The following is a 25240-nucleotide window of genomic DNA, read 5'->3' on the forward strand; positions in this document are numbered from 1 at the left end:
CTCCTTCACCTCCCCGGCTAACTTCTTCAGATGAGCCGACGCTTTGTTGTTGGTCACGTTGTTCTGGAGGACGGTGTAAATGTCCTCCTCGATGCGGTTCCTCTCCATGTTCGATCTGTCCCACGACCTGGCGATGTCCTTCAGGTACAGCTCCAACCTTTGCATCTCGATCCTGTTCCTTGCCAGTCCGTCATCGAGACGCGACAGGACCGCATCGTATCGTGCCATGTCCCTCTCACATCTCGACCTCCTCTCCACCTCAACGTCGAGCATCCTGTTTGCAACTTTGATGTCTTTCGTGATGCGATCCTTGAACAGCATCAACGTCTCGTTTCGCACTAGCTCCTTGTTCGCCATCTTCTTCACCTGCAGACTCTCGCATCGGACGGCGGCCAACGTCTCCGAACGTTTCGCGTATTCGGCGAGCAGTTGCGTGTGTCTGCGGTCTCGACTCGCGATCGTCGCGATCACAGATTGCCATCCCTGCGTTAGACATTTGTTTTCCGCCTCGCTTGCTTCGATGTCCACATTGGAGAGCATCACCGATTCTGCCAATCGTTCCCTCTCCTCCTCCCTCACCCTCAGCTGCATCAGCATCGTCTCTAATTCACCCTCCAATCTCCAAACCTCCGACATCAGACGATAGATGAGAAAGTCCTGCCGCTTCTTCTCGTCGGCCAATCTCAGTTTATCTTTTCTCGTCTTCTCGGCGATCCTCTGGTTGATCGTCAACGTCGATTCGAGTTCGCTCTCCCACTTGGACATCTGATGGATCAGCAGATTCTGCGATTCTACCTCCTTCGTCACGGCAACCTCCTGCCTTTCCATCTCGTGCAACTTGTCGCTTTCCATCTTGTACTCTTCGTTCTTAACGTTCAGCTCCGATTCGAGTTCCTCCTTTGCCGCCGAAATCGTTTCCAATTCTTTAACGCATTCATCGATTTCCTGCTGCTGCCTATACACTAACTGCTGCTTCTCGTACGCTTCTATTCCCAGCTGTTCCCTCATTCCGTTCTGCTTCTTCGCGCCCGTCTCCATCTCGCCCAGTTCCTCCTTGAACCTCTCGATCTGTTTCACCAGATGCTCTTTCAGCGCCTTCTGGAATCTCTCCAGGAGCGGATGGTCCGGTTGAAGCAGCGGCACCGCTTCATTCTCACCCTCCACCAATCGTCTAACAAGAACAACAACTTTATCTTTGTTTCAATCGTTCATAATTCACTCACCCTTCGACAGTACTGCTCAAAAGAAGAGCATCCTGCTGCTCCTGCTCCTCGGCCGATTTCCTGGCCAAACCAAATTCGAACTCTCTGAAAAAGTCCTCCTCCTCCTGCGTAAAAACCTGCGACATCTTCACCGAACAATAACAACAACAATACAAACAAGAAATGAACGTGATGTGTAGTACAACACAAACACACAAAATCCGCACAGAACGGAACGTCGAAAGCGACGCCGTTTGAAGTTTGTTCGATTGTTTTAATAAGTTTCCATGGTGATAGTACGTACATCCCACCCGGAAGTAGTAGATGCAAATACAAACGAAAAAAACGTCGTTTCTCTGTTACGTAACGAACATTACGTAACTTTTGTTACATAAAAAGTTATCAACAAAAAACTGAAAACATCCATTTTTTGACAAATTCAATTCACTTTCTTTCCCACTTCTACAGCTCATAGCAAGCGACTCGGCGGCAGTACGTAGATGCCAGTAGGCTTGCTGGAAAGGTGAGTCATTCAGCTTTCATACGAGTGGTAGATGATCTAATTATCTTGAGGGGTTGTTGAGAAATTCATGATAAACTAAATTACAACCATTTTTTGACAAATTCTATTCACCTTTTTTCCACATTCTACAGCCCATAGCAAGCGACTCGGCAGCAGTACGAAGATACCAGTGGGCTCGTTGGAAAGGGGAGACATTCAGCTTTCATACGAGTGGTCGATGATGTAATTATCTTAAGGGGTTGTCGAGAAATCCACGAAAAACTGAAAAGACTGAAAAAGCAATATTGAAATTTGAAATATTGTGAATTTGAAAAAAAAACCATGGAAATGTTTTCAATTAGTATATTTTTTTTAATATTTATTGATTTGAAAACATAAAATACACTTAAATTGTATACAAACATTTGCGAAATTGGAATAAATTCGATAAATTTAAAAAATGAGAAGAAAATGTGATTTGTGAAGATATGAGAAGAAATAGTATTTTAAAGAAGTAATCGAGTGACGGATTCGTTAAATAGACGTTGTTCTTATTGTTTTGATAAGCAGTTATCGTTGCAATTAGAACGTGGATCGAGGTTGGCGTGTGAATTGTCGCGAAGGTTGGTGGCGCGTCTAAATTGCCGGTGACGTAAGTTCATTCATTTCCGAAGAAGAAGAAGAAGAAGAAGAGAGTGGATAAACTGGATGGTACAAATGTTGGGCAGATGGCGTGGGACATGGTCCGAAAGAAGACAAAGAAAGGTACGACGAGCGCGGGGCACGATGGAAAGAAAAAAGAAAAAAGAGGTGGCCGCACGTTCGTAAATGTTGTAACAACCTTAGTCTCCGACTGGAAAGTGTGCGAGGTAAAGGTTGATGTTGTGGGCAAAGCCGGGGCGCTCCTCCGCTCGTCGTTTTAGCAGTACCACCAGCAGCTAGTTTAGTACTGGCTGAACGCGCGTTCGGAACACACTCACACTCACCCACCTACCTACCACATTCTCATTACATACGTTGTTCATCGTTTTTTTTTGTTTTTGTTTTGTTTTCTGAAACGCTCGACCTCTCACCGCGTTACTGTTGCACGGATTGGACTAATTACTAGATAGACCGTGGCCCGTCGTCATCCATCCAAGTGCGCGCAATGGGGAATAAACTGTGCAAGAAGAGGGTCGATCACGTCGACAGCAGCAGTCCCAAGCCCAAAACACCGACGCCCTTCAATAGGATTATAAACAAATTCAGCGTAAGAAAGTACAACTGTTACGTAAACACGAGATCGCTCTTCGCAAATCGATTCTTACGTAAAGAAACAAAAAAAAAATGAAACGCGCACTTCACACTAAACAATCGATATGCTCTCCATCCGACCAATACAAACATTGGCGCGGGGCATGTTCCCAAAACTGATCCAAGCTACCAATGACTTGCTTGTCATCCTCTCTCACTCTCTCGTGCCTCTAATTGATGACCGTAACAGTAAGTTTACGTAAGCCGTTAATTGCGGAATTGTTTGAATTTGAATATAATTGAAAACTGCATGGATTCTCTCTCTCTCTCTCTCTCTATGCAAACGAATAGAGTGGACTTAATTAGTGGAAGGTTAAATTATTAAATTGTCAAACATGCAAATTGTCTCCATAGTTACCATTAAACTTGACGCTTGATCCGTTATTTGATATATGTGTATCGTTGCATATGCAAATGTTATCGTTAATGTTATTATTATTATATAAATATTAATGACTCATCGATAAACAACGTTAATCTTAAGGATATTCAAAGTTGTGATTCATTTCATTTGAATACGTACGTGTTTTTCTGCAATTATCTATTGATTTCTTTATATTTTTTGTTTAATTAAATTATCTCCTTTATCCAGTTATTGTTAATTAAGACATCAATCTTATTGTTTGTTCTATAACAATAAATGATTGATTTGCTTTTTATTCTAAAATTTAACAGATAATTAATGATTGCAAATGATGAGATTAATTAGTGACGTATTTTTCTTTTAATAACAATTTTCAAATATTCGGTAATAAAGTAATCTATTTCGTTTCGAGTCATAAATGGAAATTTGCTGTTTTCCGCAACGTATCTAGTTGTAAATGTCAAAGATCAAGGATGAATTCGAAACAATCTCACGTGTTTCATTTATTAGCTTCTTTTTTAAATAACAATTTCTCATATCAGAATTTGAGTCTTATTTCATAAGAATTCATATATTTGTTCTTAAAATAAAATATAGTTTAATTCAAAGCAAAAAAATATGAATTTTTCTTTGACAAAACATAATTTATCTTGATTAGTTTTGGAAATTAGAAAATTTGATAGATTTTAAACAGTTTCAAATGAATCAAGTTTGTGTCAACCATGGAGATTTAAAAAAGAGTATAAAAGTTTAAAGTATTATAAGTAATTAGTAAATAACTTAATTATTGAACTAGTTGGGGTTAAATTACAACAAAATTATAGATAATATTAGTTTTACATAAAAATCTTTGAGTAACTGAAATTGGAAAAAACATCAAAGTTAAACCAAAAATTATACTAGTAAATAGCTGAGTTCATTAATGAAGTACTAAAAAAAACATAGTGGTATAGAAAACAGTTGATGTGCGTTTCGATTTTGTCCGAATTGCTGGTGACTCGACTGAAGATTGTCTAAATAAAAATGATCCAGGCGAATGTATAAATTTAGAAATTGGTCTCGAAAACGTTTCTGATGCAAATTAATTCGTTCGTTCGATAAAACACAAAAATAATAACAAAACGCAAGTAGGCTATAAACGTTGACTCACACTGGTATTTTATGAAAACAATGCAGTGAAGTTGTTGCTGGAGATTGTGGAAAGATCACGTCAATGAACTGATTGCAGTCGTTTTGTTGTGTAATACATTGATTCCATTTGTGTTTTGTATTGAAAATCAGAAAGTATAGAAGACAATTTTTTTGTTGTTTTTGTTGTCCTATCCATATAAGTATCGTTAGTGTTCAACTGTTTCTGTTTCAATCTTGCGAAATTTGTAATTAGTTTAATATCATTTTGTAATTTGGGTTAAGATTATTTTAGATAAGTTAGAACATTTATGGGTATAGTTTACTTTGGATTATTAGTATTAGTAAATACAGTTATAGTGCTGTTACGACCACTGAGGATTCGTTATAGTACGGTTTGAAAATTTAAAAAGAAAAAACTAAATTTTAACTGAGCAAAAAAATAAAAATTATCGTCACATAATTAAGTCTCTTTTTGTGATCTATGTTAGGGTTTTAATGTCCTCGATTAGTCCGGTTTTATACAAGGATATTGATGGAACCGCACTATTGCTGTACATTATTAAAATACATAGATTTAGTTTAAGTTTAATTCGGTCAAGTAATTTGTTAGGGTAATTTTCACTACAGATTTGCTTTTAATAATTAAACATTTCTAAGCTATAAAAGAAACAATAAACGTTTTTTTTTTTGGAAATTATAGAAATAATTGCTGAGAGAATTGAACTGAAATGATTAATTGTAAAAATGAATATGCATATACATCGTTATTGAATGGTGAATTGCGAAATTGAGAGTGTCAGAACTGAGTTTCTGCATTTCGCAAATAAATCACGAAATGATTAAAAAAAGTATAATGAAAATGTGTTTCAAGGTTCGCGGCTCCATCAATTTACTGCTGCTGCATTAGGAAACACCTGTAATTATAATTAATTTGATTGAACTATAGTTTCACTCTTTATAGAAGTTTCATCAAAAATAAATTAGAATATAAATTTGTTTTGGCTATTTGGCGATTTTGATTTCTATTATTAATTCATTTATTCCTAATTATGATAGATTCGTTTGGAAGTTTCACTTATTAAAGTTTAAGTTCACAAATGAAGTGAAAATAATGCAATTTTATAAATCAATAAACAAGAGACTTTAGCAAGAGACAAAGATAAGGTACATCAATCCAAGAAATAACTTTATAGAACGTTGTTTAAGTTTTTAGAAAGCTGTTGTAAAAAATATATATATACGAAAATAGTACAAGCATAGTGCGGTTTTAAACCGTACTATAGGGAATCCGCACTGATCGAAATACTAGATCAAAGCATGCTAGTGTTTATACGATCGTTACATAAATAGCCCGAGCATTAATAATACCTGTCTAGCCGTTCGTAGTTAAGCAGAAAGTAAATAAATAAAGCACGGCATTTTTTTGTATATTTACGATTTGCTCGATATTTACGCGTTATTTAGACTGGAAGGAAAGTGTTTGTTGTGGTTTCGTTCTCGTTTATTTATTTTCTTTTCGTCGAAGAAGGGAAGTTGCTTTTTCTCTCTCTATTTCTTCTCGAGAAATGCTTGTGAATTGCCGGCGATTCGGAGAGGAAAATCGCGCGAACGGGGATATTATTATTATGTTATTCATACGGTTTTTAATGAATGTATTTATGAATCATTTGCTGCTACGCACGCAACTCGTGGCCCACATTCGCCCGATGATTATTTACAGTTGGATAATATTAAAGCAGGCGCGAATGCTTAATAATAGCACGATGATCATGATGATGCTGATGATACTCTCACCGCAATTCTTTCTTGGAAATTATTTTGTTCGAATTTACGGTGAATATCGTGATTACGTGTAAAAATATAGTTATTTTTCAATTATGATTTGCAATTGCAAGAATTTTATAGATTATAACGTTAAAATTAAATTTTAATTCAACATCTCTTAAAATTTCATTGTTTATTAATTCAAGTTAAAAATTTTATAAGACTTAGTTGTATCAGTTCTAAAAATGTCGTTTTTAGAAAAATCTTTTTTTTTTGAAAAATCGAGTGTCTTCACAAATTATCAATTTTCTCAATAACTATACATGCCACAATTATTAATAAGCAAGCAAATTAAAGCTAAATGTTTCAGTTTTCTAACATGCTATTTAGATATATGTGTAACTATTACCGATTTCCTGGAATTTCTGGTCAAAATTCTAAGCCTCTAAAAATCGAGTGTCTTCACAAATTTTGAGTTTTCTCAATAACTATATACGACACAATTATTAATAAGCACGCAAATTAAAGCTAAATGTTTGAGCTTTCCAACGTGTCATGTAGAATTATTTGTAACTATTGCCAAGTTCCTGTAATTTACAGTCAAAGTTGAAAAAAGTTTTTCTAAGCTTCGGAAAATCGAGTGTCTTCACAAATTATGAGTTTTCTCAATAACTATACATGATCCAATTAATAATAAGGATGCAAATTAAAGCTAAATGTTTGAGCTTTCCAACGTATCATGTAGAATTATTTGTAACTTTGCGATTTCCTGTAATTTACTGTCAAAGTTGAAAAACGTTTTTTAAGCCTCGGAAAATCGAGTGTCTTCACAAATTATCAGTTTTCTCAATAACTATACACGACACAATTATTAATAAGCACGCAAATTAAAGCTAAATCTTTGAGCTTTCCAACGTGTCAGATTTATCAATTTCACCAAACTTTTCCTTCGATGAAAATGTGAAAATTCTTATAATTATTATGTACGGTTCATTCCAAACGGATTTTTTTTTTTTATATATATACGACTTCATTATTAATGCAGCGTTGATATTAATGGCTCTCATAATACATACAATTATTAATATTAGCATATAGCTTTTACATTGTGCATTTCTCCATGATTTTAATCGTAATTTTTTTTAACGTTTCCTTGCGTTCCATTCTCAGCAAATTGGATCTGTTCTGTTGAGTTTGTGTGTGCGTGTGTGACCTTTTCTAAAATCGTTATTAGTTGGCGTTAAAAAAAAAAAAAAAAGGAAAAAAAATAAAAAAAATATATGCGAACGGTGGACGGAGTTTACGTGGGTCCACGCATGAAATTAACCTTTTCCAATCGGATTTATGTCAGACACAAGAGAATCCCTGGATGTCCCTCCGTGTCAATGGAATGACCCAAAAAAAAAAAATATATATATAAAAAAAAGAGGATAAAACCGGTGGAATGTAAAAAAAAAGCAACGTCCAACGGCCATTATTTACCAGACAAAATGGGTTTCGCATCGAAAACCCGTATCACCCAAATTCGTCTCATCGCCGTGTTTTACTTTTATTTGTATGTTCGATTTGCATACGGACATTATTTATGTATAAAATAGACATTTTTTTTTGTGTTTGGTCCAAAGATTTGGCTTTTATGACAAACTGTCTTTCTAATTATTTATAGAAGTAAATTTAACTAAATATTAACGTTTCATTTATGACTAATTTGTAATAATGACAAAGATTAGTGGAATCTCGTTAAAAACTAAGATTCGATGATTGTGAACATAGATACGTTGTATGGACAGTTGGGCGAATATATCCGCCAGTCGACCGCAAATGGTTTATCATAGATTACACTTCACATTCGAAGAAATTAATGAAAATAACTACGTGGTAACTTTATTTTTAAGACAAATTATGTAATAAATAATCAATTTTTTCGATAAATAATATTAACAAAATAATTGACAACATAAACACATCAGAAAATACAGTTTATTCATTAAATTTAAGGTGGTAAATCGACAATTGTATAAAATACAAGTTGGCTTCTATTTAGCTTAAAAAACAAACGAATAATATTTTCTTAGCGTACAAACGTACAGTCCAATTGGATACAAGACTGCTTCCATGTATGTCGTGGTCATTAGCAAATTATCAGTTCATCAGCAACAACAACAAGAAAAAACCAGCGTTTTCTGCATGTGTTTACGTGCGCGCAAAAGAAATGCGATTCTATTTATATCGGTTACGTCGGGGCACACAGCCTTGTGTCTTTTATATATATATATATTTGCAATTCACAATTGAACGTTCCAAGTACGAGAGAGGCCGCGAATCGAGCGCGCGTACAAAACAAACTCGAATCGCATCGTAAATGATGAACGAAAAAAAAAATAGAAATCATCATTCATTTCGTTCCATTTAAAACACGAAAATATCTCCGAAAGATTCAAAGAAATGTTTCATCTGCAAAATTTAGTTGCTGCATATTTCGTCCTTAATAACAACAACGAAAAAAAAAATAATCCAACTGCAGATATTGAGGTTAATGCAAAACGAGAAAATCTCATGGCCAACCTTGCGACAATTTCGTCATCGTTAAATCCAATTCCAAATACGAAAATTAAAATTAAAAAAAAACATGTGATGTTACTTAATGTAGAAAACAGAAAAAAAATGTATTGGAAAGAAATGAAAGAATGTGGGACGCATCGATTTATAGAAACGCAATCCAATTAAATTTGCATTGCAATTGAAAATACAAAACCGAAAGTAAATCACTTTCGCTGAACTTTATTACTTTCTAATTAGTAATAAAGGGTGTCCCAGAATTAACGCAAGATTTGAATTTGCCGCCCTTTGTAAAGTGTCAAATTGTTGTTTTTTTTTTGGGGTGGTAAATTCAAATCTTGCGTTAATTTTGGGACACTATTTGTCTTTTATGTGCTTATTAATTAAAGTCAATTATCAAACTTATTAATGTAAAGAAATTTTGTTAGAATGTACAATAAATGGAGAAGTACAATATTATTTAGTTCATATAATAATAAATTGGCAAAATTCAACATCAGAAACATTGAAAATTTGAACAACAAATTCAATTTAAATGTTTATAAGAACTTTGAACTTGTAATTGAATTTTTAAATTTATGAAATTAATTCAGTTTTGATAATATAAATAGACGTTGTTTTTTCGATCTTTGGACTTTAGAAGCAAAACTTATTGAAATTTATTCACTATTAAATGATTACAGATGTTATTACATATAATAAAAGAGTCACGATGTTTAATGTAGAATTTAATTTAAAACCGAACTGAACTTGAACTTGTCATAAATGTAATTTTTAGTTTGAAAATGAAATTAAATATTGATTATTGAAATTGAAATATTATTGCATTTTTAGTTAAAGTAATGAAAGTGTAAATAGATTTCAATCAAAACGTGTTGAAATATGTTCGAAGTTATTAGAAAACTGATAGTTTTTCTCCACTCAGAAACTGAAGTATTTTTGGAGACAATATAAACAATGTTTAGAATGAAAATTTCTTTGGAAATCTTCCAATTCCGTTCAACATCTGAAGCAACAATAGAATTCTAAAATGTTACTTCTTCCGAATGGAACATTTTAAATTATTGATTGTATTTCAATTAATTTGTGAGTTTACAATAAAAAATTTTATTATAAAACTTTTGTAAAAAAAATTACTAATTTATTTGAAAGTAATTTTTATTGTATAATTTTAAATTGAAAAAAAAAAGAGAAAGTACTTGAGTATTGATTGTTTCAAGTTCAAGCAATTCCAAAGCACACTTTCTTCATTCGTTCATTTGTTTCGCTTCATTGAATCTTACTTATAGAAATGATCGAATTTACTTGTTTTTTTCTTGTTAAATTTTTATAATTCAGTTTATTTCCACTCGAAAAATGTAGTTTAATTTGAACAGTTGAAACAGTTCCTAGTGTTAGTGGTCATTCTAGTTGCATCTTAGTCTTGTTTGTGATCACAAACAAAGATACCATAGAATACAAATAACCATAGATATGAAAAGCAAAATCATCGTAATTATCGTAATTTACATTAGTTTATATGGGAAAACGTGTTGCACTATACGAGTAAAAATCCGGATTAAACTCGTTAAACGAGGTTCCACTGTATAGTAAATCAAATTTTTAAAGTACTTTTTTTTCTAAATGATTTTTTCTTTTATTGTTTCAATAACGTAATTATTTTGTTGAATCTCAATGAAATTTATAGTATAAAATAAGAAAAAACAAACAAATTACAAAATGTATTGTTGTTTCTATAATTTCAGTCCATATTTCCAAATCCACATTTCAATTTAATAAAATTATACAGATATTTTAAAAAATAGCAAAAATTAGCTTCGTTTCGAACAAACAAACGGAACAAACGGAACTTTCTCTTCGCGAACTAATATATTTTAAACTAAAGCAGATTTCCTGTTCCATCTTACTTTTTTCTTCTTTCAATTCCCGTTTCATTTACAAATGTGCAGAGGTGCATCCTGTTCTGTTGCCGTCGCAGACTAACGGTAACAACAGCCGATCTCCAAGAGAAACCAAGAGCTTTTTACCATAATGCAAATCGTCCATATATTTACGCGTTTCAAATGCTATTAACTTTAATTACTCCGTTGCGTTTTTTGGAGCGAAAGAACAAAGAAACGAATGCATATTCATATCATAACAATATCAGTTTATCGGTGAAACATTCAGAGTTTCACGAGTTTAGAATAATTACGAGTCACGTATATGTTTTTATAACTGTTGTTTTCTATTCATTAAATGCTATAGTTTTATGAAAATTTTAAATTAGTTTGATTACGTTCATTGTGATTAAATAATGGTCACAAAAAAAGAAACTCTTAGAGAAAAGTTAGAATTTTTACAAATTTCAAGAATAATTTATACATGATAACTTCCTAATCTCTTCCAATTGTTATTGTTTATATGATTTCACTTTTTTTCTGTAGAAATTCTTAAAAATAAGCGTTATAAGTAAAAATGTGTTTTTGTTGTTGTTGTTGTTCTTGTGGAGATGAGGATGGGCATTGTTTTCTGTTCAGGCAATCCATGTTTAAAAACAATACAAATTGGTGGAAAGCCGGAGGAATGTTTTCCATTATTTCGTGATGAATGCGAGCAATTTGGTGAGGAGTTTGCCGTGTCGCAATTTAGATAATTCGCCTCTTCTCGCAGCATCCACGAAGTGGAGTTGAGTAAAAGAAGAAGGGTGTTGTGTGCATTTGTATTTACGTGTGTACAAGAGAGATGAGTGTTGGAAAAGGGGGGGTGGGAAAAAAAATGTATGAATATTTATCATAAAGCGTACACCTTTCCTCGGAAACATCGCGCCGGAAACGGAAGAGTGCATTGCGCCATCGGGCCTCGCGAAAAATGGCAAAACATTACCGAGCTGAGAGTAAAACACGAAAAGTAATTCTCGCCCTCATCGTCGCCTATTAATAAAAAAAAATAATGTATTTAGAAACCCTCCATCCCTTAACAGTTGAGAACGCAGGGAGGTGCGAAAACAAACGAGGCAAAAAGCATATATCCAAGGGTTGCTTTTTTTTTTTCAGTATTCTCCTCACCTCAACTAATCATTTCACTCTTCATTATGAATTTACGAAAAAAGAAAAATAATGAAAAAAGTTACTTAATGCTTCCGAAAATGTACGTGAATCTAATTATTAATGGAAAAAATTAAAGTTTAATTTATTCTATATAGTAAATAGAATGAAAATAGTTACTTAATACTTTAAAAACTAGAAATAAACGAACATATAAAGGCGCTACTTGAATTATTGTAGAATTAATCATGAAAGAAACGTTACCATTTACTTTCTTCATTTTCTTTTTTATGTATTCAAACTTGTTTCAATAATATTAGCTTTTGAGTGTAAATAAAGTGGATAAACAAACAGAGAATAATTAAGATTTAATGAAGCAAAGCACGCGCATAACAAATGAACACTATATTTGTAACAAGTAAGAAAGTGTGCGTTGGAATTGCTTGAACTTGAAACAATCGAGTCTCAATTACTTTATTTTTATATAATGAAAGTACTTTCAAGTAAACTAGTCAATTTTTTTCTTCTTTTAGTGAATTATTAAGTTAATTTTCAATAACATTAATAATTGATAAAAATTATTGAAATATGATTAACGAAGATGAAAACTTAAATATGAAAATTCTATTGTTGCTTCAACCTAAGTTTAGTTTATTCTATTTAGTAACTTGTAAAAATAGAATGAAAATAGTTAATTACTTCTTCCTCAAATGTATAGAAAATTTTTTGGAAATTTTTAAAAAAATCAATTGAGAATTTCTTCAAAAATTAAATTTTTTTTTTTACAAAAAAACATAAGCAAATATACTTAAAATATAGCAAATATTCATTTTACTAATCATTTAGTTAAGACAAACTGATTGAAGAAACTTATCTCAATTTAAGACTATGTGAAGTTTTACTGTCTTAAAATATTAATATTTGATATTAATTAGTCTTAAGATACAAATCTTAATATTTTTCAGACGAAGCTGCAACGTTTTTAATTAGCTTTACCACCAGTTCTGTAGATGCACTTCTTGAGTTATCAAAATCGGACATTAGTAGTCATAAAACAAACGTTATTTTTATGTATTGAAACTTGTTTCATTATAATCTATATTTAAGAATTTTTCGGGAGATCGGCGGATATATCCGCCCAACTTTTTATACGTTTTTGACTGTAAATAAAGTAGATAAAGAAAAGAAATCGATCATTGTAATAATTAAGATTGAATGAAGCATAAATAAATGAACACCATATTTGTAATAAGTAAGAAAGTGTGCTTTGGAATTGCTTGAACTTGTAACAATCGAGTTTCAATTACACAATTAATTTCTTTTTATGTTACTTAAAAATTATATAATAAAACTACTTTTTCAAATAAAGTATTTTTTTTCCCTTCTTTTAGTGAATTATTAAGTTAATTTACAATAACATTAATAATTGACAACAAATGCGCGGCAAAACAAAACAAGTTTATTGAAATATAAAGAATAACTTGAAATTTTCCATTGGCAAAATTAACATGAAAAAAACATGTTTTTTTGACGATTAACGATGATGAAAACGTAAATATGTAAATTCTATTGTTGTTTTAACTTAAGTTTAGTTTATTCTATTTAGTAAATTGTAAAAATAGAATGAAAATAGTTAATTACTTCTTCCTCAATTGTATAGAATAATTTTTGGAATAATTTTGAAAAAATTAAATTTTTTTATTGCAAAAAAACATAAGCAAATATACTTAAAATATAGCAAATATTCATTTTACTAATCATTTAGTGAAGACAAACTGATCGAAGAACGTTAATTTGATATATTTAAAGTTTATAATAAAAATTCTCATTTTTTTTTATCAAATTTTCAACACATTTTTACGTTGCAATAGATGAGAGGAAAAGATATTAGCATTCATACACCAAAAAAAATAAGAAAAAAGTAGTGTTTTAAACAACGTAATTTCAGCTGTTAACTGGAATGAAACGGTGGAAACTTTATACGAAACAGTATAACAATTATAAAATTGCGAATGGAGTCGGCTCGAAGTTCATCAAATCTGCATAATGGGAGGCGGTAATACGAACGTTGGTGGAGTCAGAGGTGGCGGTGGAAAAGGGCACTTTACGTAACGTGCCGACATTTGTTTCTGACTGTTGCCGCACACCGATTATAGTTTTAATACGTTTTTAGTTTAGCTTAGTTCTTCATGCGCATTGTTCTTGTTGTTGCTGTTAAAAATTACTGGTGTCGGGGCCAATGCATGTTGTTCCCATTTACATACAAATACAGAATGCACCCATCGTCGGAGCCACAGAAAACCCCCTGAATTGTAATTTATAAGAAATAAAAAAGGGTTTAAAAAGTGGTGTTAATTTGCTGACAAATTTTAAGCAATTTGAAATAAATATTGTATTTACATTTTCGTTGATATCTCGATTACCACGAAGGTTATTTATAAGATTGAATATGTAAATAAAAGCTAAATATATTGGGAATATAATGATCGTAAAGTGAGAGTTTTACTACTTCTCAATTTTTAGTTATTTACTGTTAAAATTGAAAAAAAAAAATTAAGCAGTGTCATTTTTATTAATATCTCGATTATCACAAAAGTTATTTATAAGATTTAAATGAAAGCTAAATATATTGGGAATATAATGATAATAAAGTGAAAGTTCTAGTACTTCTCAATTTTTAGTAATTCACTGTTAAAATTGAAAAAAATAATAAAATTTTAAGTACATTCATTTTTGTTAATATCTCGATTATCACCAACGTTATTTGTAAAATTGAATATGTAAATAAAAGCTAAATATATTGGGAATATAGTGATCATAAAGTGAGAGTTTTAGTACTTCTCAATTTTTAGTAATTCAATGTTAAAATTGAAAAATAAAATAAAATTTTAAGCAGTGTCATTTTTGTTAATATCTCGATTACCACGAACGTTATTTATAAGATTGTATATGTAAATAAAAGCTAAATATATTGGGAATATAATGATTATAAAGTGAGAGTTCTAGTACTTCTCAATTTTTAGTAATTTACTGTTAAAATTGAAAAAAAATAATAAAATTTTAAGCAGTGTCATTTTTGTTAATATCTTGAATACCACGAACGTTATTTATTAGATTGAATATGTAAATAAAAGCTTAAAACATATGGAATATAATGACCATAAAGTGAGAGTTCTAGTACTTCTCAATTTTTAGTAATTCACTGTTAAAATTGAAAAAAATAAAATTTTAAGCAGTGTAATTTTTGTTAATTATCACAAAAGTTATTTATAATAATTGATATGCAATTGAAAGCTAAATGTATAAGGAATAATTTGATTATTACAAGGGTGTTGGATTTCGTTCGAACGTTTAATAATTTGTTGTTAAACTTGTGTTTTTTTTTTCTGCGAAGAAAACTTTTTCTGCTCACTATTGTCAAGTGAATGTGCGCTAAATATTTAGTGTGCACGTGTCCACGCGAAACGCAAATTAAACGTATCCTAACCATATTAGTGGACGATCTTCGTTCGGGTCGCATTTTTCAAGGTCCACTTCTCTTCTCAAAATCGCCTAAAAATAACGACAAAAGTATACATTGTGTTCGCTCGTGTATAAGCAATTTCGGTTGCGTTACATTCGTAACATATTTGTTTATAGGCGTTTAAAAAACAAACTTGCGGTTTTGCTTTACGACGTTTCCTACGTTTCCTACCTTTCCACCACTTCTTTACTGCGCTTTTAAGGATCCACGTGTATATTATTATGAAGGAAATTAGTTACGCAAAGTTTTCTACGAAAGCCCTAATTACCTTCCAAACTCGCTCATTATTTTCGCTCAAAAAGAATGAACGAATAAGGAAAAAAAAAAAATGTGTATAAAGTAAACGTGTACAGAGGGACGGTGAGAAAAGAACGAACTCAAAAGCATAATGAAAACCAATTTAGGGTGAACGAGAAAATTGGGAAAAAGAAAGAGAGATGAAGGTGACGTTGATATTAATTTCGCAAAAGAGAAGAGAAAAAAAATATAATAATTATTATTATAATAATAATGAAACAAATGAAGTGAAAGTCGGATGAAAGTTAATTCAAAGGCTTCTTTTTTTGGTCGGATGAAAATCGTTGTATCATTGGTTTCGTCGCGCACACGTTGGGATTTGCACGTTTTCTTTTTTTGGTTGTTTGTAAGGAGGCTGAAAACGTGATTCCGTTGTTATGTGATGATGATTACTCATTATCCATCCGTCGAGGCCACGTGACGTCCGCAGGACACGTGGATTTTCAATGCTGCTGCTGCGGAAAACATGCGAAAACACGTCAATATCGAAGCAGGCTGAAACGTGATGAGCGTTAAGAAAATTCGAATCGTTGAAAACGTTTCATTACGTAATTGAAAAAAATGAAACAAATCTGTATTTGACAACTGTTTTTCGGTTCACTTCAGCTGCAGATATTTAGTTTGTCAAATGACGCATTTTGTCTCTTTGTAAAATTACAATTGTGATGAATAATCATTGTTTGTTGCAGGAAATATAATGGTCAAAATTTAACAATAAAAAGAATTTATCATAATTTGTCAACTTCAGCGTCAATTTATCAAGTCTCAGCACAAATTTTCTAAATAATTTACTTTAAACGATTGTTTTATTAACACGCCATCTGTTGCTAATCTCTTGAAGCTTATTACAAAATGTATTACTTCTAACATTTACTGAATGCAAATGATTGCAAATGCGAACGGTAATGTAAAATATCGTTGAAATCGAAATCCTGTGATTAATTTATATAATGTAAATTGGACGATTACGGCAGCAAAAGTGTCGGTGAACATTTCAATTACGTCGAACGCAAATAGACTCGGATGCGAACGCTAATTAAAAGAACAGGCCTTCAGCAAAGTCGATATTTTTTTGGTGTCTGTATTGTTGTCGCTTTACACACAACACACAGACAGATATACACAGATCTGTTTGTTTTAGGTGGAAAAGTGAATGAGATTAATTTAAATTGTGAATGGAACGGTTGAGCTGTGCGCTACAAAACGGTGTAATGGTAATAATGTAACACTCGACATTGTAACGATAATAAATAAATCCCAAAGCAACGTGCACGTATGTAAGCTGCTTCATGGGATGCTCATAAATGGAGTAAGTGCTATTTAGTGGTTGCAGAAGCTATTGACCTATTGCCATAAATTGATGGAGGAGCAAGAAGCAACCGACTGAACGTAATTGCGAAGAGACGAGATAATGCGGTGGTTCGGGCCCGAAATTTAACTGCCACCAAGTTCCGATGATCCCGCTCGCAATTAAATCATAAATTCTCTCACTGTTATTTCATATATTAACATGCTTATCTCAGCTTATCTCCACAATAGTTCAGTGTAATAAGTATAGCAATACTTTTGCATTCAATTCTTATCGTTTGTGCAAATGTTAACTAAGATTATTATTATACATAATGAATCTGACTTTAAGTTATGTCTTTGGGTGATTAATCTAAGTTGTTATTGTTCTTGTTTGCAGTTGAAGCCGAAATGGAAGTCGGCGGACAATTTGGAAGAGAAACAGGTCCAAAGGTATGTAAAACTAGGAACAATTAGGACGCTTTTCAGAGCTCGACCGTTCGAGCAGCTCACCTTAATTGGCGAATCGTAAATCGTTTCAAAGTCGTGCGCACTTTTCATCGTGTTCAATTCTGTAAAATTATTATTGTTGTTGTTGTTTCTTTCATAAAACGACAATGAAATTCGTTAAATGTTAGGATTGTTATTGCAAATGCACGCGGCGAAACCGCTTCTATTTTTTTTTGGTTTTTGTATTATTTGTTGCACGGCACGACGAACTTTCACTTGGGTACAGCGTGTACACCGGAAAAGTGCGCTCTCTGTTAGAACAATGACATTTATGTGATTGTGATTGCTTTCGTTTGGAATGGGAGGATAATTTACAAAAGAATATTATAATAATAATATGAGAGAAATGAAGAAAAAAGAAAAAATGTAAATTGAAAACTTAACGCCAAGTGGGGAATTTATGCATTCGCGGTTAATGAGGGGAAAAAAAGACGATGAATAAGTTTAGCATTCATAAAAGTGTCTTTGAACTTGTAGAATATATAAAAAAAATAATAATATGTGATGAAAGCGTTTATTTTTATACTGTGTACAAAGTTGTTGTTTTTTTTTTGTAAGAATTAAAAATGTAGAGCTATAAAACATTTACTGTATATTTGGTAAAGTTGGTAATATTAATTTTGTAAACTTTTCGTATGGATTATTTTATCATTATTGTAGAGGGTGGCCCAATTGAACTGCAACAAACTTAAAACTGCTATAACTTTTGAAACGTTGGTAATGTTGTGAAATGAGAAAAAATTCCCCAATTGAGAAATTCGAAAACAAACAAAATTGGAATTTGAACTTTGTATTTACTCAAAAGTAAAAAAAAAATGTGAATGTTATCTCACTCTAAACGTGATCTTCTAAGTTATTTTGTTATATCTACAAGTTTTTATAAGTATTTCACTTTTTGTTGATTTTCTCAAAGAAACTTTTCTGTAAATACAAAAGACTTTTTCATATATATTAATAAATTTAACAATATTAGTAGAAGATTTATTTTCTTTATTTAAGCAATTTTAAAACTTTAATTCCATTTTTTTTTAAGAAAATTGAAACGAAAATATTAACAAAAAACTTTGATTATGAAATTAATTAATTAATTGTTAAAAAAAAAAATCAATTTTAGTGTAAAAATGGAAATCTGTAAGTAGATGAATGAAATTATTGAGTTAATTGGAAAATTAAAAAAATTTCATATTTCTTTGTACATAAAAAGTAATTTTAATTATGTAATTTTTAAGATATTTTTGTATATTACAAAGTTTTGGAGACACGATGCGAATATCCGAAGTGATTCGATGTAAATGCGTTGTATAATGTTGCTTTATTGATGGTGGAGTGCCCAATTTTCATAAATTCCTTAATGTTACATAATAAATCGAAGTGGCGAACTTATTATCTGGAAATTTGCCACGCAGTTAAACTCTGCATCGTAGTTATGAGCGATAAATTCCATGTTTTTTTTTGTGTCTTAAATAATTATACTGTATGTTCTAAATTTTTGTTTTTTTCTTTTTCTTTTTGTAGTTACGATGTGAACGCGATGAACGAAAAGAACGAGAATCCTGGAAGGCCACCACGTCCCCTCTCCAGATCGACCACATGGACGGAAGTCGAGCTGGAGGTGCCGGAGAAGAAGAAAGAGAGCATCTTCAACGAGAATTCCACTCCGATTCCACCGCCGAGGAAACACAAGAAGGGAATCCGCGAGAAGTTGGAGTCGGTGGCGAAGAGCAGTCTTCAGGCATTCCAGAACAAGAAGCCGGTGGAAGAGCCGCTCTGCGTCAAGAAGATTATCAACTACACGTGTCCGTGCGGCGATCCCAATCACAAGAAGAACCATAAACACGAGGACGTGAACAAGGATGTCGCAGGTCTTAAGGAGCAGGCGAGGAAGAGAAAAACGCCTTCCGTTGCCTCCTTACCCAACTACAACGAGTTCAAGCTGAGCATCGCCGGTGAAACCAACGTGGATTCGGATAGACACAGCTCGGCGCAATCTCTGCCCGACGACTCGAAGAAGTCCTCGACGAAATCCTCAGCGGATAAGTTGGACAACTACTTGACCAGAGCCAGGAGTTTCGGGTCTCTGCTTCCGCAGATGCTCCTTCATAAGTTGAGCACGGCGAAAGCTCCGTTGGCCGAAATCGAGAGCGACGATTCTCTGAACGGTCTCGACGATTGGGGCCTGAACATGATCGAGCATTACAAACCGAAAGACTCGAGCTTACCGCGACCTCGTCGAAACGACGTCGACAATCTCGCCGATTTGGAGAGCATGATCGTCGCGACGGACGACGAAACCACCCCGATCGCCCCAACCAGAAGATCCGAGTCTCTGCTGAAGAGGATCAACAGGGAAGGCAACGAGAGCGCCAAGCAAAGAACTAATGGTCACCTGGAAGGATCCATCGAGAGATCTCTCAGCGTGACGCCACCTCCTTCACCTGATGAAAGGGACTCAAGGAAACCCAGAATACCAGCAGATCAGCTTCCTTTAATCGAAAACGGCGTCGTCGAACACTCCAACCTCATGAAGATCCTCGAGGAATGCAGCGAAAAAAACCAGAACAACAATAACAACAACACAACAACAATAAGCACGCAGCCTATAAACGACTTTCTGAACGCCGAAAGAGCCGACTACAATTTCAACAAAATCTCACAGCAGAACGCGATCGTCACCTGAAATCATCTACAACCTTTTGCACAATCAACACAAAGTCTCCTTTTTTTTTTTCCTAACATGAAAAGCAATCAAAATTTACAATGTGATACAACTTAATTGCATGAAACAAAGCTAATGTAAATGCAATTTACATGTTACAAGTCGTTTCTCCATCAATAAAAATAAGCAAAATTACACGTTGTGATAGTTTTAATATTTAATTTAATTTTAGTTGGATTTTTTTTAATAGTAAATAATATAATTTATCTGATTTGATTTAATTCAATTTCAATCAAATATACATAGCGAATACATTAATGTTATTAATATGAAATAAAGTGGAGTTGAAATTATTTATACAGTTGTAGAATTTAATTGAATAACAAATAGGTGATATAATTCGTGTAGTTGATTCATGTTTGTTAATTTTTACTTGTAATTTGGTGATTGAATTGTGTTTGATTTTTTTTATAAAAATTTCGGTTTCATTCTGCGAAAATTTCGATCGACGAACGAGAACGAGAAGAAACATGATGTTTTTTTGTATAAATGTGTACATAAGAATTTAAATAAATTTAAATAACGAGACTCTCTGCGTTGTTTAATTTCGTTTGCCTTAAATGTAAACTGTTTACCTTATATTTATATTGAAAATACGTAACAAAATGTTCATTATGTTTTTACAAAACTTTGCTAAAATTTTATACTAAATTATAAGGAAATAATATATAGATTTTTGATGATGCAAGAAGTTTTCAATATTATAATTTTCATTACATTTCATTCAATGAATATACATGTTTCCTTTGTAATAACTTCAGATATCTTTCTTGGTATTATCTAACATTAAGACGTATACATTCACGGATGTATGTGGAAAATCGTTCCTTTTGTTCGTTAAGATTCGTTGAGGGATGAATGAGGATCGAGGATAATGCATCCCGAGTGGCGGATAAAAACAATTAAATGGGTTGACTGTCTTGCATCCGGAATCAAACGGTTCTTCTCCTCATTCCGTCCTTCCTTCCTCTTCGTTGGCAAAAGTTTCGGTGCTGCGAAATGCGCGATTCCCCCATTTGCATAGAATTAAGTCCTCCGAGGGAAAACGGCTTCGGCATTAGGTGCATATCTCGGATCACGATGATCCCATTCAAAAATATGTAATCCAAATTAGAAATGAAGAAACGCAAATTTCTCACAATATTTTCGTCTTTTCTTTATATTAAAATCAACAATTAAACATTTTAATAACAAAAATAAATGTAGATTTTCACATTAACAATGTAAGATTTGTAAAGTTTTCACAAAGCGAGTTTATATCAAATAGTAGAGTAGAGTGAAAATATTGAATTTGTTAATTTTAGTTGTAAATCTTTAACTTTTATTTTAACAATTCTTGCAAAAATTAATAATGTTTTGAAATTTTTCATTTACTATGTTTATCAACAGTCTTTAGAAACTAATTAAGTACGCTAACCGAGTTTCCATCACTCAGTTGAGTAGTTATTTGAAAATGACTAAAAATATTGACTTTGTTAATTTTTGTTGTAAATCTTTCATTTTTCTTTCAATAATTCTTGTAAAAATTAATAACCTTTTGAAAATTTTCATTAATTCTGTTTACTAACAGTCTTTAGGAACTAAATAAGTACGATAATCAAGTTTCCATCAATCAGTTGAGTAGTAATTTGAAATTGACTGAAAGTATTTGTCAATTTTAGTTGTAAATTTTTCATTTTTGTTTCAATAATTCTTGCAAATTTTTGATTTTTCTCATTAATTCTATTTACCAACAGTATTTAGGAACTAATTAAATACGATAAACGAATTTCTATAAATCAGTTGAGAAGTTATTTGGAAATTACTGAAAATATTGAATTTATCAATTTTAGTTGTAAATCTTTCATTTTTATTTAAATAATTCTTGCAAAAATTTACAATGTTTTGAATTTTTTCATTAATTCTGTTTACCAACAGTCTTTAGGAACTAATTAAGTACGATAACCGAGTTTTCATCAATAAGTTGAGTAGTTATTTTGAAATTTTTCATTAATTCTGTTTACCAACAGTATTTAGGAACTAATTAAATACGATAATCGAGTTTCCATCAATCAATTGAGTAGTTATTTGAAAATGACTGAAAATATTGAATTTGTCAATTTTAGTTGTAAATTTTTCATTTTTATTTCAACAATTCTTGCAAAAATTAATAATGTTTTGAAATTTTTCATTAATTCTCTTTATCAACAGTCTTTAGGAACTAATTAAGTACGATAAGCGAGTTTCCATCAATCAGTTGAGTAGTTATTTGAAAATGACTGAAAATATTGAATTTATCAATTTAAGTTGTAAATCTTTAATTTTTCTTTCAACAATTCTTGCAAAAAATATTAACCTTTTGAAATTTTTCATTATTTCTGTTTACCAACAGTATTTAGGAACTAATTAAATACGATAATCGAGTTTCCATCAATTAGTTGAGTAGTTATTTGGAAATGACTAAAAATATTGAATTTGTCAATTTTAGTTATAAATTTTTCATTTTTATTTCAATAATTCTTGCAAATTTTTGATTTTTCTCATTAATTCTATTTACCAACAGTATTTAGGAACTAATTAAATACGATAAACGAATTTCTATAAATCAGTTGAGAAGTTATTTGGAAATTACTGAAAATATTGAATTTATCAATTTTATTTGTGAATCTTTCATTTTTATTTCAATAATTCTTGCAAAAATTTACAATGTTTTGAATTTTTTCATTAATTCTGTTTACTAGCAGTCTTTAGGAACTAATTAAGTACGATAACCGAGTTTCCATCAATCAGTTGAGTAGTTATTTGAAAATGACTGAAAATATTGAATTTGTCAATTTTAGTTGTAAATCTTTCATTTTTATTTCAACAATTCTTGCAAAAATTAATAACCTTTTGAAATTTTTCATTAATTCTGTTTACTAACAGTCATTAGGAACTAAATAAGTACGATAATCAAGTTTTCATTAATCAATTGAGTAAGTATTTGAAAATTACTGAAAATATTGAATTTGTTAATTTTAGTTGTAAATTTTTCATTTTTATTTCAATAATTCTTGCAAAAATTTATAATGTTCTTTATTAACCAACTAATGTTGGTAATATTGAATAAATATATAAACTTTTGATGAAGAAATGTTGAAAGCTTTGCGTCGATAATGAAGGAAAAAATGGAAATTATGAAGTTATTTCCGATTGTCATTCAAATTCCTCTTCGTCGAGCAGCCACGGTCTGTTTTTTGGCAGAGAATGCCTGCTAATTCCGGGCATCATCTGCTCTCTCTCTCTCTTCCTTTTCAAACGGCCAATGCATTTAAATGTTACATTTGGCCCGAGGAAAGTCAGAAAAGATTGGTCGGGCTGCTGCTGCCGCTTCTGCTGCAGACCGGAGGAAAAATACCAGTAATCGCCCAACCATGACCTCCGTTTACGAGGAGAGCGCAATTTTACACTAATTTGAATACACACCCCTTAATCGCGCGCTCGACACATTGAGAAATATACAGTCGACGATGGGGGCGAGCATCGTTCCATTCCAATGGAAATTATACGAACGTTCCTCGCATTTCGACTCAACCCATCTCGATCCATCCATACCAAAGTAATAACAAGCCTCGCGCTTTGCTTGTTACCCAAATTACTACATCAATTCCCCTCTTTCACTACGCATCCAGCTTACACATTACGAATTTCAACGTGTTTCGGTTAGTTTTTTTTTTTTGTTCTTAAGAAAGTAACGAATTGTGTTTGAGCGAAAGTAGTGAGAATTATGAGAAGGAAGGACATTGCACGTAAGTGCTGAAAGGATTCGTCGTCGTCGACTTTGCATTTAGAGCGAGCGAGCGAGCGAGCGATGCGGAGAGGAAAGTTTCTGCTGTCGCGATTTTTATCGTTTTCGTAATTATAATTTTCTTGTTCTTGTAATGAAGAAGTGGAGCGGCGTCGGTCGGTTATGTCGAGCCGAATGTTTAGCGGCGGGGGTGGCGGTAGAAATAATTTAATGTAAATGCGAGTATTTAAATGGAATAAAGGCATTAGAGACAAGTGTCTGTGTGGAGAAGGAGAAGGAAGAAAGACTCGGGGCGACACAGATTACACCTTTATCTCCCCTAAAACTAAAAGTTGCAACCCGCAAAATGTCATATACAACTGGAGAACAGAACAACGAAACAAACACACACAAAAAATTATATATATATTTAAGAATTACAAGAAAACGTAAACCATTGTAATGTGTTTTATAAAAGAGTGGAGATAAGAAGTTTAAGGAATTTTTAATTAATTCGTTCAAAAAAAAGTATCACTTTTCTTAACAATTTAACAATTTAAGTATTAAAAGTACAAAGCTTTTGAAAAATGCAAAAATATAAAAATTAGTTCATGACCTACAGAAGTAATATTACTTGAAACAAGAAAAACCACGAAAATCTAATAAATCTTGTAGTTATTTCTTTCTTTGCTAAGTAAACTACGATCAAAATCGTTGTGTTTGATTGAGAACCAATCTTTTGTCCATTAGTTAACTTTAATATAATTTGAATACTCTTAAAAAACTAATGGAAAAAATCAAGTATTCAAACCTAAAATATTCTCAATTTGAAGAAGAAAACTTTAACATCAAAATATTTGACTTTGTAAACAAATAGTTTAGTTTTTTATTAAGAAAAATTTAATTTATTTATGTCGATATTTTTGTTAATTAACATTTTATTCTACAAGGTGGCGCAAAAGTAATGTCATAATTTGAATTGACTATCGTTCTTACAGATGGCGCTAAATGTCACTGTGCTTTGACATTTATGATGTAGATAGATAGAGAAAATTTATAAGTAAACCATGGAACGTCTGCTAATACCTAATTATGTGTATCGTCGTCTTGTTGCGTTAAAACAACAGACTGAAAATTTGTCAATTAAGCAGTAACAATAAATCCACATTCTTGATGTGTGTATCGCTCCATGACTTATTGACACTTAATTCACTATATATCTATATAATAAATGTCAAAGCACAGTGACATTTAGCGCCATCTGTAAAAATGGCAGCCAATTCAAATTATGACATTACTTTTGCGCCACCTTGCATTTGAA

General features: G+C 32.1%; 2 protein-coding genes across 3 annotated transcripts in view; one reads left to right on the top strand and one right to left on the bottom strand.

Moving 5' to 3' along the window:
* Positions 1 to 1348, bottom strand: part of LOC108560375 (coiled-coil domain-containing protein 40) — a 2843-nt gene extending 1495 nt beyond the window's left edge. The window contains exons 1-2 of the mRNA XM_017917895.1: positions 1224 to 1348; positions 1 to 1171 (exon numbers count right to left, since the gene is read on the bottom strand). The exon at positions 1 to 1171 is cut by the window's left edge and continues 16 nt beyond it. Of these exons, the coding sequence (XP_017773384.1) occupies positions 1 to 1171; positions 1224 to 1348 (1296 nt within the window). The remainder of the gene's footprint in view (positions 1172 to 1223) is intronic.
* Positions 1349 to 2566: 1218 nt separating this feature from the next.
* LOC108560385 lies at positions 2567 to 20272 on the top strand. Of its 2 annotated transcripts, none has more exons than XM_017917910.1 (3): positions 2567 to 2953; positions 17349 to 17401; positions 18974 to 20272. In XM_017917910.1, the coding sequence occupies exons 1-3, from the start codon at positions 2852 to 2854 to the stop codon at positions 20133 to 20135; spliced, it is 1317 nt and encodes a 438-aa protein (XP_017773399.1). In that variant the 5' UTR covers positions 2567 to 2851; the 3' UTR covers positions 20136 to 20272. The 2 variants fall into 2 exon arrangements, with proteins under 2 accessions (XP_017773399.1, XP_017773400.1); XM_017917911.1 differs by lacking the exon at positions 2567 to 2953 and adding an exon at positions 16941 to 16970.
* The last annotated feature ends 4968 nt before the right edge of the window (positions 20273 to 25240 follow it).

The sequence above is a fragment of the Nicrophorus vespilloides genome, unplaced genomic scaffold (genome assembly GCF_001412225.1).
Source record: "Nicrophorus vespilloides isolate i.1.1-1 unplaced genomic scaffold, Nicve_v1.0, whole genome shotgun sequence".
NCBI lineage: Eukaryota > Metazoa > Arthropoda > Insecta > Coleoptera > Silphidae > Nicrophorus > Nicrophorus vespilloides.

What these genes read in the sequence shown, in the direction of transcription:
- LOC108560385 (XM_017917910.1), top strand. Translation starts at nt 2,852, where the DNA reads ATGGGGAATAAACTGTGCAAGAAGAGGGTCGATCACGTCGACAGCAGC. An exon ending in GGATTATAAACAAATTCAGC is followed by an intron (nt 2,954 to 17,348) that starts GTAAGAAAGTAC and finishes TCTTGTTTGCAG; the next exon opens with TTGAAGCCGAAATGGAAGTC. An exon ending in GAAGAGAAACAGGTCCAAAG is followed by an intron (nt 17,402 to 18,973) that starts GTATGTAAAACT and finishes TTCTTTTTGTAG; the next exon opens with TTACGATGTGAACGCGATGA.